Raw genomic sequence first — 17058 nt, 5'->3', positions numbered from 1 at the left:
ACTAGAACTAATAAACTTAGCAAGGTAGCAGGATAGAAACAACACACAAAAATCAGCTGCATTCCTATACACAAACAATGTAGAATGTAAATTACTAATTCCATGTATAACAGCAGCATCAAAAAGAATAAAATAATGAGGAACAACCTTACCCAACAAAGTGAAACACTTGTGCAATGAAAACTGTAACACTACTAAAAGAATTAAAGACAACAGAAATAAATGGAAACACATCCTATGTTCATTGATTGGAGGACTTAATACTTTTAGGATGTCAATACTGCACAACTCAATTTACAGACTTCATCTAATCCCCCATCAGAATCTGAATGATTTTTTTTTTGCAGAAAAAGAAAAACTCATTCTAAAATTCATATGGAATCTCAAGGGATCTGAACAGACAAAATAATCTTGAAAAGCACAAAACTGGAAGACTCAGGCTTCTCCTTTCAAAACTTACTACAAAGCTATAGTAGTCAAAACAGTTTGGTACTGGCATAAGACAGACATATACCAATGGAATCAAATAGAGAATTCAGAAATAAACCGTCACATATACAGTCAAATTATTTTCAACAAGGGTGTTAAGACCATTTAATATGGAGAAGATAGTCTTTTCTACCAAATGGTGGTGAGAAAAGTGGATATCCAAATACAAAAGAAAGAAGCTGCTACACCTCTACCTAAGACATCACAGACAAATTAATTTAAAATGGATCCATGACCTAAATAAAATAAGTAGGATTATAAAACTCTAAGAAGAAAACAGAGGGTAAAAGCTTGATGACACTACATTTGGCAATGATGCATTGGATGTAACACCAAATGCACAGGCAAAAAAATATATGGACAATTTGGACTTCCTAAAAACTAAATTTCTTGTGCATTAAATGACACTATCCAGAGAGTAAAAAAGGCAACACATAGAATGAGACAAAATACTTGCAAATCACATATCTGATAAGAGATATTAGACTATATAAAGAACTCCAAAAATTCAGTAACAAAAAACTACCAACCCAATTAAAAAATGTGTAAAAGGGTAAAAATGGGTAAAGGACTTCAATAGACACTTCTCCAAACGTCAACATTTATCCAAAAGGTATATAAATGGCCAATAAGCATATGAAGAGATATTCAACATCACTAATCATTAGGGGACTGCAAATCAAAGCTACTACAAGATATCACCTCATACCTATCAGGCTGGCTATTATCATAAAAACAAAATATAAGGAGTATTGCTGAGATGTGAAGAAACTGGAACTACTGTGTACTGTTGGTGGGAATACACCACTGTGGAAAATAGCACGGTTCCCCTAAAAATTAAAATACTATATGATTCAGTAATTCCACTTTCAGGTATACACGCAAAAGAATTGAAAACCGGGTCTTAAGGAGCTATCTGTACGCCTCTGTTTACAGCAGCATTATTCACAATGGCTAAAATGTGGAAGCAACTCAGATTGCTCATCGACATGCTACAGCATGAGTTAAGCTTAAGGACGTTATGCTAAGTAAAAGCTACCCACGAAAAGACAAATACTGTTACCATTCCACTTTTATGACATACTTATATGAGTCAAACTTACAGAGACATAAAGTAGAACAGTTGTTGCCAGAGCCTGGGGGTAGGGAGGAATGAGAAATTAGGGAGTTTCAGTTCTGCCAAGACAAAAAAGTTCTGCAGGAGGATGATGGTGATGTTGGCACAACAATATAAATGTACTTAATACCACTAACTTGTAAACTTAAAAACCAGGGTGGTAAATTTTACATTATTTGTATTTTACCACAATAAAAAAATACTGGAAAAATACATGACCTCAAACACAAATTGTAGGATATTCCACAACACAACTAGCCTGTTCTCTTGTAAAAGGCCACATAGAATAATAGACTATGGAGCTACTTCAGATTAAAGTAGACTCATGAAAGCTAACTATGGTCTTGGATTGCCCAAAGGACCTGTTTTTGCTTTTTCTATAAAGAACATTATTGAGCAACTAGAAAAATATAATTATGATCTGTAGTATTAGTGTTAATTTTCTGGTCTAGCTCATTGTACTATGGTTAATATTTTTTTCCTTAGGAAAAATATTTAGTAATATAAAGTATTAATATTTAGGGGTAAGTGGGGCATAAGTAAAACTTCCTTTCAACTGGTTTACAAAAATAGTATCATAATTATATAAGCAGAGAAATGATAAAGCAGATGTGGCAGATAAAAATATTAACAACTGGAAGATATGGGTAAAGTATATGTAATTTCTTTGTACTATTCTTGCAACTTTCTGTAAGTCTGAAATGATCTGAAAATAATACAAACAAACAAACACAACCCCCCCCAAAACAAATATAAAAGGGGGAATGCAGTCAGATATTAATTAGAATGTAGTTAAAAAGGATTCATCAGGAGTTCCCTGGTGTCACAATGGGTTAAGGATCCACTGTTGTCAATGCAGCGGTTCAGGTTGCTGTGTGGTGTGGATTTGATCCCTAGCCTGAAAACTTCAACATGATACAGGCATGGACAAAAAAAAAAAAGAAAAAAAGAAAAAAAGGCTCATCAAGGTAATCCAAGTATGCCATTATATTTATGATTACCAGTAAAATGAAAATGTTATCAAGTCATGCTTTAGATTATACTAATCATTGAATCATTTAAGAGTCTACACTCAGATGTTCTGTGAAACTTCAATGGTCCAGAAGCAATAAGATGCTGGACACTGGATATACCTCTAATGTTAATTATGCTCATATCATGTGGAAGTTGTTTGTTAAGCTGCCTCTTGCATAAACAGATAGTAGGTTCCTAGAAGACAAGAACAATGTTATATTCATCTTAGTATCTACATGGCTGGAATAATAACAAAAAACTGAACAAAACACAATCCTTCCAAAGCACCTGTTTGAGTATAAACAGAGACTTTCACATAAACACACAAAATTAGCTATAAAACATTTTCAACAGTAATTTAATTACATGATAGCACCTCACAACCAGTGAAAACAGAGGTATAAAGAATATGGTTTTGAAACCAGGCCTTTACTCTGGGGTAGAAATCAGCCTATATACTTAACAGGCCAGTATCATAGAGATTACATGATTATATCTCCAATAGGAAGAACTATTATCTGTTATGCATCTATTATGTATTTGGTTTCTACATGGAGAAACTAAGGCTATTAGAAACTGATTAATTTCCCCACCATCACACAATCAGGAAGTGGCAGAGTTGGGTCTCACTATAAAGTTTAGGCTCTTTCTGCAACTTCAAGTGATTCAATGTATCTTTTTCTATACCACTCTCAATAAGCACAATAATTTCTACTACAGAGGGTTTTCATAAAATTTAAATGACAGGATCCATATGAACATACTCTGAAAAGTTTGAAGTTCTACAAATAATTAAAGACAATATTTTAAAAAATTATCAACTACCTAGCTATCTGTTTTGTCCTCAAACTCATTTTTTTTTTTTTTTTTTTTTTTTTGCCTTTTCTTGAGCCGCTCCTGCGGCATATGGAGGTTCCCAGGCTAGGGGTCGAATCAGAGCTGTAGCCACCAGCCTAAGCCAGAGCCACAGCAACGTGGGATCCGAGCCGCGTCTGCAACCTACACCACAGCTCATGGCTAACACTGGATCCCCAACCCACTGAGCAAGGCCAGGGACTGAACCCACAACCTCATGGTTCCTAGTCAGATTCGTTAACCACTGCGCCACCACGGGAACTCCCTCAAACTCATTTTGAAGTAGTCAGGGAGGCAAGAGCCCCCCTTTTTAATAGATGAAAGGAATATAAAACTTAGAGATGTCAAGTAACTTGTGTGAGTCACAAAGCAAGACTTTTAAAAAAGAAAAAAAGATAAAATCTTTTATTCCTGTTTCTACTTCTATTACATCCTGATGCATCTAAAACATAAAGTGGTAGATCTTTAGAAGAAAAATTATATTTATTTAAAATGCTAAAAGTGTTTAGGTGTGGATTTCAAAATTGATTTGAGGACAGATATTTTAATCACTTTAATTTTATAATGTGTGTGTTATACTCAATTAAACAGGTACACATTTTCTCTGGAAAATGAGGCACACCCATAGGCTTCTCACATTAGACAACATAAATTACTAAACTACTCTACATGGACTTTTATAAGTGTATTTAACACCTAAAGTGAGGCTACATACTATAAATAAGTCTCTCTTGTTCACATATCCTCTTTTTTTAAACTTGTTCCTTGGTTTACTGTCTCAAGGAAGTATGAAATAACAATAATAATATGAATAGCCAAGATCATGTACCACCTGCACATGCATTATCATTCTTTCAATCACTGTAAAGCATCTCAAGTAACTAGTCCTATCATCTTCAGTGTTACCAATGAGTAAAGAGAAGATCAGTGTAGTTAAATATGCTACCCAGTTACATATCTAGTAAGTAGTAGGACTGGAATTCCAAACCAGGTCAGTTTATTTTTAACAAGGCTATGCAATGTCTCAACAATTTCCGAGTGTAGGGTGGTGCTAAGTTAGGGACACCTGGGGTAAATAAGTAAGAGACTTCTGAACAGGAACGGATTGGTTCCCTATTGAATATAAGAGAAACTAGTACAAAATTTCAAAGGATTCTAGAAAACTATGTTAACATCAAAAGACAAAAGCGGCAAGAGTAAAAGAAACTTTCAAATCTCCTACTTTAAAAAATATTGTACTATTAAAATCCTAGCTGCTTGGAAAGATGTTGCATTATTACAAATTACAACAGCCCTTTGGCTGCTTATTTAGAATTACACTTTATTTATAAATTCAATTTCTTCTCTGCAATATAGTGAAAATGTCTATTTGGACCTACCGATTCAATTTTTGGTAGTTTTACAATGATTTAACTTTAGTGATTTTCATAAAGGGTCAGAGGTTATATAGAAGACTATATAATACATAGGTTGAGGTTTTAGTGTAATACCTATAATTTCCCCTAGAATTCTATTTTGAATAATGTTCCCATCAATTTTCACTTTTTAGGAGAGGGTAAGAGCACTGAGATGTGAACAGTCAAAGCTGTTATTTCATTTTTTCCAACTGGACTTATTTTGACACTGTGTCTAAACGGCAAATGAACCATTTTTACTAGATTTTATGCTATGGATCGGTAATAGTAAAAATATCTCAAGATGCACAGATTTACACTTTGAATGAGACTGAGATCTTTCACACCAAAGATTACTATTATTATACTTAATAATATTACTATTATATGAACTTGGATGGCTCTTTTGGTAGGGCAGTTAATGTCTTAATAAGCCATCTCTTGCAATTAATTACTAAAGCTCTGAAAGCTAAAAATGTTTGGATTCTCTGACATTTGGCTATTATTTCATTTTATTTTGATTGTTACTTTAAAAAAATAAACTTATGATTTCAGAATAGTTTCAGATTTACAGAGAAGTTGCAAAGAGCTCCCATGTTTTATATACATCAGATATTATTTTTAAATAATAAATATGAACTATGCTATCCTATCAAAACAGAAAGATGAGTCTTTCCAAAGAAGATAAACATATACTGGAAAACGAAATGCTCTACATAAAATGACATATTCAGCAGAAGATCAAGAGGACAATTATTTTTATTACCTTTAGAAAATAAAATTTCTCAAAGCAAAAATATCAAAAAACCCTGTTTCAAACAAATTTACAAGTATAAAAGGCATGAAAATGAACCTAAGAAGGTTCAATATGATGTTTAGAGTATATCTTATTTCACAGACAATAAAATGGCAAATACTAGACCCAAGTTATATTAAATCCCAGATACTTAACTCCCTAGAAATAGCATGTGAAACCCAAAGTGAATTACCAAATCTAACAAAGAAATAGTTAAAACGATTTGAAAAGAATAAATGAAACATTAAAAACAAATGAAAATTTTATAAAGAAAAAAGAAACTAATAAAAACCTGTGGTATGGTGGGTAGGATGACAGTATTCTCAGCAGGGACTGGCAGGACAGGGATCACAGGGACAGTGGGAGAAGAGGGAGGTACAGCTTCTGTTGGCTAAAAATCATCAATGACAAAAAATCAGGAAAAAATACCAAATAAAAGGGAAACATATAACAGAAAGTATTGTCATAAAGATAAACTATATTTTTTAGAAATAACTGAATAAGTAAAATAATATATTACTTCAATTTAAATGAGAAAGCATTCCCTAGAAATTACTTTAGGAGTAACTATATCAGTAATAATTTTAACGACCCTGTAGTTAAAATGAGTAATTACTCTTAGATGTTCAAATGAAAATAATAAAAAACAATGACTTAACAATACTCCTTCACTTGGAGACAAGACACTTGCAGATAAGACACTTGCTTCGGAGACTACAAAATATTTTTCTAGCATTCAGGATATATTTGAGTGCTTTCCTCTGTAATTTTGTTAGCCTATGAGGCAGCCAACTGGGGCAGGCCTATAAATCCACAGACAAAAGATTCGAAGGACTTAAAAACTGAATTTATATCATTTTGAACAATCTGTTCTGTTAACCTCTACCGTCAAGAACTGTAATAACCTGCCTTAAACCTGTCCGTAAAGTCATTAATTCGACTAACATTCACCGAATATTTATTATGTGCTGGACATATCCTGGAAAAAAATGGAAAGAAGTGGGAACTCTAGTAATATAATTTAAACTAAGAGGTTTTTTTTTTTATTTTATTTTCCCACTGTACAGCAAGGGGGTCAGGTTATCCTTAGATGTATACATTGCAATTAGAGTTTTTTCCGCCACCCTTTCTTCTGTTTCAACATGAGTATCTAGACATAGTTCTCAATGCTATTCAGCAGGATCTCCTTGTAAATCTATTCTAGGTTGTGTCTGATAAGCCCAAGCTCCCGATCCCTCCCACTCCCTCCCCCTCCCATTAAACTAAGAAGTTTTGATATTTATACTCAATACTTTATCTGGCTTACTTCAATTATTTTTAAAAAGATGTAATTAGAATACTTGTTTTGCAACAAGTCCCAATACTCATAAAATGGATTAATTCATAAATATTTGCCATACCAATGGCATATTCTACATATATAAGAAAAACATTAGAATCAAATAATGAGAGGACAATGTACATTAAAAGAGACTTAAAACAGGAGGAATAAATTGCTAAACTTGAAGCTATGCTTTTCCTCATTGATAAAGAGAGATAAAATTAAAATGTTGACCTTTTGGTATCAATCAAATCAGTCAATCAAGATTTATCAAAAATGTATGGAGTCTCTTCCAGTATGGTGCTAGGACAACTGGATAGCAACATGCAAAAGAATGAAGTTAGACCACTACTTCACATTCCATACAAAATTGACTGGAAATTAATGATGTTAACTTAAGCACTAAAACCATAAAACTCTTAGAAGAAAACAGGGGTAAATCTTCATGACGTTGGACTTGACAATGGATTGTTAAATATGATATCAAAAGCATAGGTGAGAAAAAAAAACCCAATTTGACTTTATCAGAATTAAAACCGTTTATAAACCAAATGGAATTATCAAGAAAGGGAAAAGACAAGCTATAGAATGAGAGAAAAATCTGGCAAATCGTACATCTGATAATTTAATATGCAGAATATATAAGGAACTCCTACAACTCATCAAAAAAGATAATTTTTAAGTGGGCAAAGGACTTGAAAGTCATTTCTCCAAAGAAGATATACAGATGACCAATAAGATACGGAAATATATTCAATATCATTATTCATGAGGAAAATATAAATCAAAGTTACAATGATATATCACTTCATGCCTACTAGGAGGCTGCAACAAAAGAGTGAAAACAAAAACAGAAAAAGTTAAAAAGAGCTAGCTAGCAAGGATGTGCAGAAATTGGAATCTTCAAAAACTGTTGGTGAGAATGGAAAATACTAAGTGAGATAAATCAGAGAAAGACATGATTTCATTTACATGTGGACTCTAAAAAAACAAAACAAACAAAATAAAATGAGATAGACTCACAGAGAACAAAAGAGTAGTTGCCAAAAGGGAGGGGAGCTGGGACGGGGTGGATGACATAGGTGAAGGGAATTAAGAGGTATAAACCTCCAGTTACATAAGTCACAGGGATGTAATATACAGCACAAGAAATATGGTCAATAACACTGTAATAACTTTGTATGGGGAGACATGGTTACTAGACTTACTGTGGTGATCATTTCATGATGTATGCAAATGTCAAATCATTATGTAATATACCCCCAAACTACCATAATACTGTACTACAACTATATTTCAATAATTTTAGGAAACTGCTGCTAGATCAACTGGATATACAAAGGGAAAATGAAATGAATCCTCATCCCTACCTTATACCATACTTAAAATTAATTTCAGATGGCTTACTGACATAATTAAGAGAAGAATAAAAATTAGGTTTCTAGAAGACAGCAATGATGGAATATCATCAGGAGCTTGGGACAGGCAAAGGCTTCTTTAACAGGAAAGTGGAGAACACTGAAGCCAAGCAGGGTGAGAAGACAATCTGTACACAGGCAGTGGAAGGGTAGCAGCAGCCTAGCCCAGGGTGTTGGAGTCTGAGCAGGATGAGGAGGGTATCTCAAATGCGCAAGTAGTGGCAGCAGCCTGATGTGTTTTGTTAGATTTCAAAAGTGATAGAGAGAGTATCTATGTGGCAGTAGTAGTAGTCTGGCATGAAGTGTAGAGGCCTCAGGAGAACAAAGCAGGGATTATGTCTTGGATCTTGAACAGGGTGAGAAGGGTGTCCACCAGGGCAGTATTAGCAACAGGAGATTGCTGACACACAAGGAATTTTTGAACCAATATATAAATACATAAAGGATAATGGGAGAAAGATTCCCTGTGTCAGAGGAGTCACAAATATAGAAAGGGAGAAAATTAGCATGAAATCTACGGTTTTAGATTAGATTTGGAGGCACTGCTATGACTGCATAGTTTCCCATATATATAGAGAGATAAATATAGAAATAAATGTGTATTTATATGTACATATATACCCTAGCTCTGTCCATAAAGAAGACCTGGGAGCAGTAACATCTCAATGACAGAAACACTTAGCACTCAGATTATGATTTTTAAAAATCCATTCTCTAATAAAACCAAACCAAACCAAACAAACAACAAATGTAACATTTTGGAGAAATGGCCAATCCCAGCACTAGAGCCTAGCAAGTACAATGTCAGCATAGAACATTCTTCTGTGCCAGAAAATAAGGAGGTGCACTTAAAGAATAATGAGGGCATGACAAAGGACACTGAAGTCAGCTTGAAGGGCTCTTATCAGTCATACTGGAAACAATCTGAGACTCAAAATAAATAGTGATAATGATGGCATAAAACCCCCCTAAGGAGTCCCACTGTGGTGCAATGGGCTTGGTGGTGTCTCTGGAGCACTGGGATGCAGGTTTGACCCCTGGCCTGGCACAGTGGGTTAGGATCCCACATTGCCACAGCTGTGGCATAGGTCGCAACTGCAGCTCAGATCTGATCCCTGGCCTAGGAACTCCATACGCTGAGTGGTGGCCAAAAAAGAAAACAAACAAACAAACAAAAAATCCACTGAATAAAACAGAATTTCAAGAGTTTATACTTATATAAATGACAAGAATAAATGAAAAGAGAGGAGACAGCATTTCCTTACTGTATAATGCCAATTAAGAAATGGAGAATGATGGATTTATAAAATCATCATTTGGGCAACCATTATAGTAAGAATCCATTCAAGAAATATCAAAACATACTAAAACTTCCACTGCTGCTAAATGAACCTTCCTTTTCATTCCAATGGAATGAAGTTTGAATGGGAGACACATACACACACACGTGCATCTCCTCTACAAATAATTGTTAATTATAGTGAGGAAATCTAGCAGATACTGTCTTAATCAAAGTTAACATCACCATAAATCAAAATCATGTGCTACTAGAAGGAACACAATAAGAATACATCACTTCTGCCCCTTCTTATCAAAGGTGCATAACTTGAACATTAAACATCAAACCGAAACTGAGTGATAAACTACAAAATAACTGGTTGTAGTCACTGAAAGTATCAAAGACAATGAGGTCTAAAGTTTACATTTTTTTGGTAACTTCAGTTTCATTTCTTAAAAACAGCTTTGTTGAAGTATAACTGATATAACTAAAAATTGCACATACTTATATACACAATTTGATTTGAGTTTGGATATATGCATATACCTGTGAAACAATCACCACAATCAAAGTAACAGGCATATCACCTATACAAGTTTCATTATACCTCTTTAACAGTCAAATATTAGCTAAGTAATAATCAACTTTAACATAAAAAGACAAAGCTATATGCTTATATCAAATTTCAAGGTCAGGCACAAAAATTTCCTCTATTAGGTATTTGCTCTCTAAAACCTTTTATGATCATAAATTCTTTAAATTACATTTAAGCCTCACTGTAACATTGGCTCTGAGCCTCTTCTAAATCTATCTCCTTTTGATAGGATCCTTATAAGATCTGAATACCATTAAAAAAAAATCCTAAAGGAGTGGCTCAGTGGAAATGAACCTGACTAGGATCCATGATGTCGTTTGATCCCTGGCCTCACTGAGTGGGTTAAGGATCCAGTGTTGCTACGAACTGTAGGTTGCAGACACAGCTCGGATCTTGTGTTGCTGTGCCTGTGAGGTAGGGCAGCAGCTTTAGCTCTGATTTGACCCATAGCCTGGGAACTTCCATATGCCACTGGTGTGGCCCTAAAAAGACAAAAACAAAACAAAACAAAAAACTAAAAAATTTATACTATCTGAATCCAACCCTCTCTCTATAGGGCACTGAACAAGTTCTTTGAAAAGGAACATATACCCCTGCCTATTCCTTAGAAAGGCAAACAGTGCTGAGAAAATCTTCAAAAACAAAGGCATATCAACACACACTATTTCCTAGCCATATCTGATATCCAATTCAGACAACAAAGAATCACAGAACAACAAAATAAGTAATTTAGTTCATATGAAACAAAAACACTGCCCTAAACAAATAATATATAATCAAATGAGAAATAGCATAGATGTTAGATCTGCTAATAGAGTACAATGAAAAGAGGATATTTTGAGTGCAGGATTACAGTATAGTAAAATTCTGGGGAGCTGTATAAGAAGATTCTAAATTGGAAAATGTCAAAATTAAGACATAAATAATGGGGCAGCAACACAAAGTAACCATTATATTTGAGTTTTTATAGAAAAGGAATTCAGCATAAGTGTTTTGAACTTGAAAAATCTTACATACATACTTTATGAAACAATATGACCATCATGTTATCATCCTTTTTCTACTCCACTTGTATTACTCAATAGAATCAGTTCCAAAGAATTTTGGTTTTGTTTAAATCTTGACCATGTGACTAACAAGTCTCAGTTGTTTCTATCCATAGCAACACCATGGAATCATTAGCCTCTGAGGCTGCCTTCAGAGACTTGTTTCCATGACAACAGAGGCTATAATATTAACACTGTCTCAAAGACACTGAAGAAAATTATAAATTTCTATAAAATAAGTTGGATTGTACATATTTTAAAAGTGCTTTTTAATGCCAGTATCAAACCGACAGCTTTCTGAAAAGTATTTTAACTGATTTGCTTTTAGAGACCTTATTTATCCACGGCTTCACATTTTAAATTTAATGTAGTATCTTAAAATTATGAAATCAGCTTTTAAAAAGAATTTGATAAAAAGTAGTCTGAAGCCTCATTAGGTAGAGCTACATACTCAATGTGTACTGTACATCTACAACTATGACTATGCACCAACCTCTTTCATTTCCATTCATTCAACAAAAAATGAAAAAAAAAAGATAGTGGGCCTCTACCTTTATTAAATCCCTTTCTGCTTAAAATAGCTAATGTGGTTTTTATATGTTCATGTGAATCCTAACTTATACAGAAAGAGACAGAAGGAACAATGAAGAGGATGTTATGATAATCCAGTTGAGAGGTGAACAATGGTTTTAATCAAGTGTTGGATGTAAAAATGGACATGATTAGGCAAATACAGATGAAATTTGAAATGTAGAATTGGTGTATCTGATGAATGACAGAAGTTGGGAGAAAGGACTATTGAGGATAACACCAATAATGGCCACTAAAAATTATGTTTTACATCATAGTTAGACCTAAGCATAAAAGATCTGCAAGCCTTTTTGAACACATTTTAAACTTTTTCTCACTTATTTTCTCACTTATTAAAACAATCATTACAGCATAAGATGAAACTCTGAAGTAAACTGATACCATAATACCAGGTAATTAATTATTGTTTACATCTTACATTGATGTTATCTGAATGGGGAAAACTGAGCTTAGAATATACACAAAGATTCATAAAGACTAAATAAATTTATATATTTAGGGAAATAGAATAAATGAATTTGCAAATCTTTTGTTATCAATATCTTAGATAACGAAGAAAAATAATTACCCCCATGCTACTCTTGGTCAATAAGGACCTTATTTTGTTTCTATGTGGCATAGTTAAATATTTTTAATACAAGTTCCTTTTTTAAAGATCTACTATGCAGTAATGAGATAAGTTTCTCTGAATAAATGTCAAAGAAGCTATCTAAGAGGGAAAGAGAAACCAAGGAAAAAACCCTGCAAGCCTTTTACATGTTTATAGAAGGATAAAATACAGCACAGTAGATTTATCAAAATTCTTTTTGGGAATCACTACTCAACAGGGGTCCAGAACCTTCAGAATAAAGGTGTTTTTCATTGCTTAGATCTGGTTCTTATTTGGTTCAAATGCCCTTTTTGATAGTTACTGCAAATATGTACCCTCAACATAAACCCCCAAACATGTTATTTGAACCAGCTGTATATGCCATCCACGTCATAATTATCTCCAAAGCAAACAGCAATAAAACTAGATATATTTTTAAACAAATTACTAAGGGATTAAATATAAATTTTTTATTTTAAAATAACAAAGAGGAGACAGGAAAATATATCTAGTGATTAACCTAGTATAGCAACATGGGTACAAATCTATTAGTTAACACAAGAAAGAACATTAAGTTCATGAATCTATTTCTGCTTTTAAGATTCGTGATGTTTTAATTAAGGGATTATCACCCCTTTATTACAAAAAGCTGGTATTCTATCAGTATTCAGCTTATCCATTATATTGATAGAAGGATGAGCCAATCATCAATAAAAGTTTAAACAGATCAAAAACTTGGATTTAAAGATACAGTTACATAATTAACAAATGGGTATAAAACTACCAACTGCAATATACTCCCCCCGCCAGCACCACTTTATTAGAATATGGCTACAGAACCATGCACACCCATGGACTTCATAATTACTAACCTAAAATGGGCCTTTAATGCTTCCTAGTAATTATTCATTTATCCTATTCTATTCATTCTTGTTCAAGTCTCTAATAATTCAGGCCCTTGTTATCTTTCTGAAGTTATTTTCTACTATTTTTCTCATATTCTAACCATACTCTGGCCTCAGATTCTTTTATTTTTTCTCTGCCTAGAATGCTCTTGCCCCAGATATCCACATGGTCCAATTTCATAATCTCTTTCATGCCTTTATTCAAATATCATCCTCTAATTAAAAACTCTCTTATTCTATTAACCTCATCCCCACCTCCATCATATATGCACAAATATACACATATCCCACTGCCTTCTCTCTTTTTACCTTTTCTCCAGCATATGACATATTTTAGTTAATTACATTTATTATCTGTCTTCTCTTCCTTTAATATAAGGTCTGTAAGAGCAGGGATTCTTGTTCTGTTTAGTCTTATATGCTTGGTGCCTAGAATATTACTGAGTACACAGGAAGTATTTAAAACATATTTGTTGGATGAATGAAACCATATGACTGCCAAAAGAGACTGATTTCATCAGCACTCTAAAATGAAAAAGTGACTCAGGGAAGAGATTGTGTACATCTTCCCCTCCAGCCTTTTCATGCTGTATTCATAGCAGATATTGCTAAAAGATTCTGTGTTCTTGGGCAGCCACTACCAATCAGAAAGTGTTCAAGATGTTCTACCATTTGGTAACCTTAGATAAGTTTCAAAATATAAAAATTCCAAAAAGATTGCCAGTTTCATATTGTTCTCTAACAATAGCTAGTTGCCTAATGATATTCTATTTTAAAATAAACATATTTAAGAATTTTTGCTCAAAAGATTTTCACTTCTTTTAAAAACTATTAGGAACTAAATCTCACTGACAGTTCATATTTAAAACCTGTGGTGAACTTCCTCCAAAATTCTGGGCTCTACTAACATCAACTTGGTCCCCAGGTCTGTCCCCAGTGGTAGCTGCTTTCTGTTGTTACTATCTCTGTTTTACCTTGGTGTTCTCATTTTTTTTAGTTCTCCAATTCCTTTTTAACCATGCCTCATATTACATTCTCTTTGTTAAAAATGATTACTGTGATTTTTGTTTTCCTGGTAGATCCAGCCAAGGTTACCAATGCTCTTGTTAAAACATAATTATCTTCCCGTGATGAGTTTGGTTCTCTGTATCTCCAGATTCCTCGCTTAAAAGGCCGGAATAGTTTGTGGGACCAATAATGATGGTAGTCATGAAGGTAGTGATAAAAATGATGATGATGATAATGGGTACTTTACTGATGTCAGGTATTACAATAAGGGCCTCACATGTATTATCTCATTTAATTCTTACTAAATCTTGATGTACGTGACTTTTTCATCCCTGTTTTCTGCAAGCGGAAGGTAATTTCTTCCAAAGTGCCACAGCTAAGAGAATATTTAGTATGGTTGAGGCAATTAATTCCTAAGGTTGGTATTCATCTTTTTCTTCTACCTTTCAAAATACTTTCAAACTGATTATTTTTCAAATCTATAATACTTTGATATATTAGATGGTTCTACCACGACTAGTTAAATACAGAAAAATGAATCTGGGATGTGTTTTGATTCAAACTGCAGATTGTAATCTTCAGTTATTTGTCTCAGGATCAACAAACATTTTCTAAGGCAATCAATTGGTCCTATTCTGTCATAACAATAATTTCTTCACACTCTAGAGCTGGCTGAGTCAATAGTCATAGTTTAGATTTCACAAATACTGAAAATATTTAGGGTTTACTAATAGACAAAGAATGAATAGGCAAGTCTCCTGTTAAGGAGCAAGAGGGAAAAAATCTTTTAAAGAAATCTATCTAGGGGCAGAAAAAGTTGTATTTAGGCTTTACTGCTTCCAGATCATAGCAGTTGGTTTATACTTGCACAAAATAGGTCCAGTCTGTTGATTGATTTGCATATGCCTGTAAAATTATCACATCACTTGGTTTATTTAAAGTTTGTAAAACAGGGTGATAATTGTAGGCCTCTGTTCTCCACATGGTCTGAACAACTATTTTTACCTTTATTAAAATTCTAAATTTTGATATAAAAATGAAGGACTGAAAATGTTACTGAAATCATAGGAGCAGAAAATACAAAGAGTAACACAGTGAAAGATCTTTAAAGAAAGTGATACCAATTAAAATTTTAACAATAAAAATTTTAGTTCTTCATATGTTAAGAATATGTGCCTAAATTTTTTCACAGAGGGCTTCAAATTACTTTTGAAATATACACGATTTTATAAAATCCTGTAATGAAGACTCGCTAATTTAAAGGCCACAGTTCTACATAAAACTGGGCCTGGGAAATGTATAGTAGCCAAATCATATTTAGAAGTTCCAAACTTCCTTGTTCTCATCATTGGATTAAATGCAAATAAACATATATTAACATTTGTTTATTCATTCAACAAATAGTCATCATGTGCATTCACCATGCTAGGCACTGGGGATACAAAAGAAAACATATATTCATACTACCAGCTCTTGTGAAGCTGATGTTTAGCAGGTGGTATTAAACAAATCATCACCCAATTGATTACTGAAATACAGTTGTGATAAGAGGTATGGAGCACAATTCTCATGAAAATAATGCTTGAAATAAAGGGCAAATTGTTCTGCAGGCTGAATCTCCTATCCTGACCCCACAGCATATGAGCAAGTCATTTTTCATCACTTTTATTAATATATTATTTTAAAAGCTAACTCTAGGGAGCTCCCATAGTGGTTCAGTGGTTCCATGAGGATGCAGGTTTGATCCCTGGCCTCCCTCAGTGGGTTAAGGATCTGGCATTGCCGTGAACTGCGGTGTAGGCTGAGCTCTGATTTGACCCCTAGGCTGGGAACTTCCATATGCTTCACCTGTGAAAAGACAAAAAAAAAAAAAAAAAAAAAAAAAGTTAACTCTGAAACTACATATAAATATATAAACACATTTTTTATATATGTATTAACATAGAAATATATAAATTGCAGCTTATAAAATTTCTTCCTTGACAAAAAGACAATCTAACAATCATGACACTAATATAGAATTTATGTAACAAATTTCACTTAGTTCTTCAAACTAATCCACCTTAAGATATCAATGCTGTTCTTTTAATAGGACAATTAAATAGCCAATCTAATCCACCTTAAGATATCAATGTTGTTCTCTTAATAGGCTTTTTTTTTTTAATAGCAGTTTTAGGTTCACAGCAAAAGTGAGCCGAAACTACAGAGTTCCCATATAACCTCTGCCCACACACCTGTATTGCCTCCCCATTATCAACACTCCCCACTTAAGCTATTCAGTATACAGTTGATGAACCTACAGTGACACACCATTATTACCCAAAGTTCAGAGTTACACTAGGGTTCACTCTTGATGTTGTACATTCTGTGGGTATGGAACAAATTTATAATGTCATGTATCTACCATCACTGTGTCATACAGAATAGCTGCACTGAATTAAAAAATCCTTTGTGCTCTAGTCATCCCTCCTTCTTCTCTAACCCTAGCAACCTTTTTACTGTCTCCATAGTTTTGCCTTTTCCAGAATGTCATGTAGTTGGAAGCATACAATCAATATGCAGCCTTTTCAGATTGTTGCTTTTCACTTAGTAATATATATTTAAAGTTCCTCCACATCTTTCTTTTTTTTTTGTCTTTTTC

The 17058-nt window shown here is 33.6% G+C and overlaps 1 protein-coding gene across 30 annotated transcripts in view; it reads right to left on the bottom strand.

The window, feature by feature from the left end:
• Window positions 1–17058, bottom strand: part of DLG1 (discs large MAGUK scaffold protein 1) — a 264950-nt gene that overhangs the window by 133249 nt on the left and 114643 nt on the right. For 19 of the 30 annotated variants that reach the window (XM_021070096.1, XM_021070094.1, XM_021070100.1 and 16 more), the window contains one exon: window positions 5958–6056. The exons of the other annotated variants lie outside the window; for them this stretch is intronic. In XM_021070096.1, the coding sequence (XP_020925755.1) occupies window positions 5958–6056 (99 nt within the window). The remainder of the gene's footprint in view (window positions 1–5957; window positions 6057–17058) is intronic. 30 annotated transcript variants of the gene reach the window in all.

This window comes from Sus scrofa, chromosome 13, assembly GCF_000003025.6.
Source record: "Sus scrofa isolate TJ Tabasco breed Duroc chromosome 13, Sscrofa11.1, whole genome shotgun sequence".
NCBI classification, from domain to species: domain Eukaryota; kingdom Metazoa; phylum Chordata; class Mammalia; order Artiodactyla; family Suidae; genus Sus; species Sus scrofa.
This window is presented reverse-complemented; position numbering and strand designations above follow the sequence as displayed.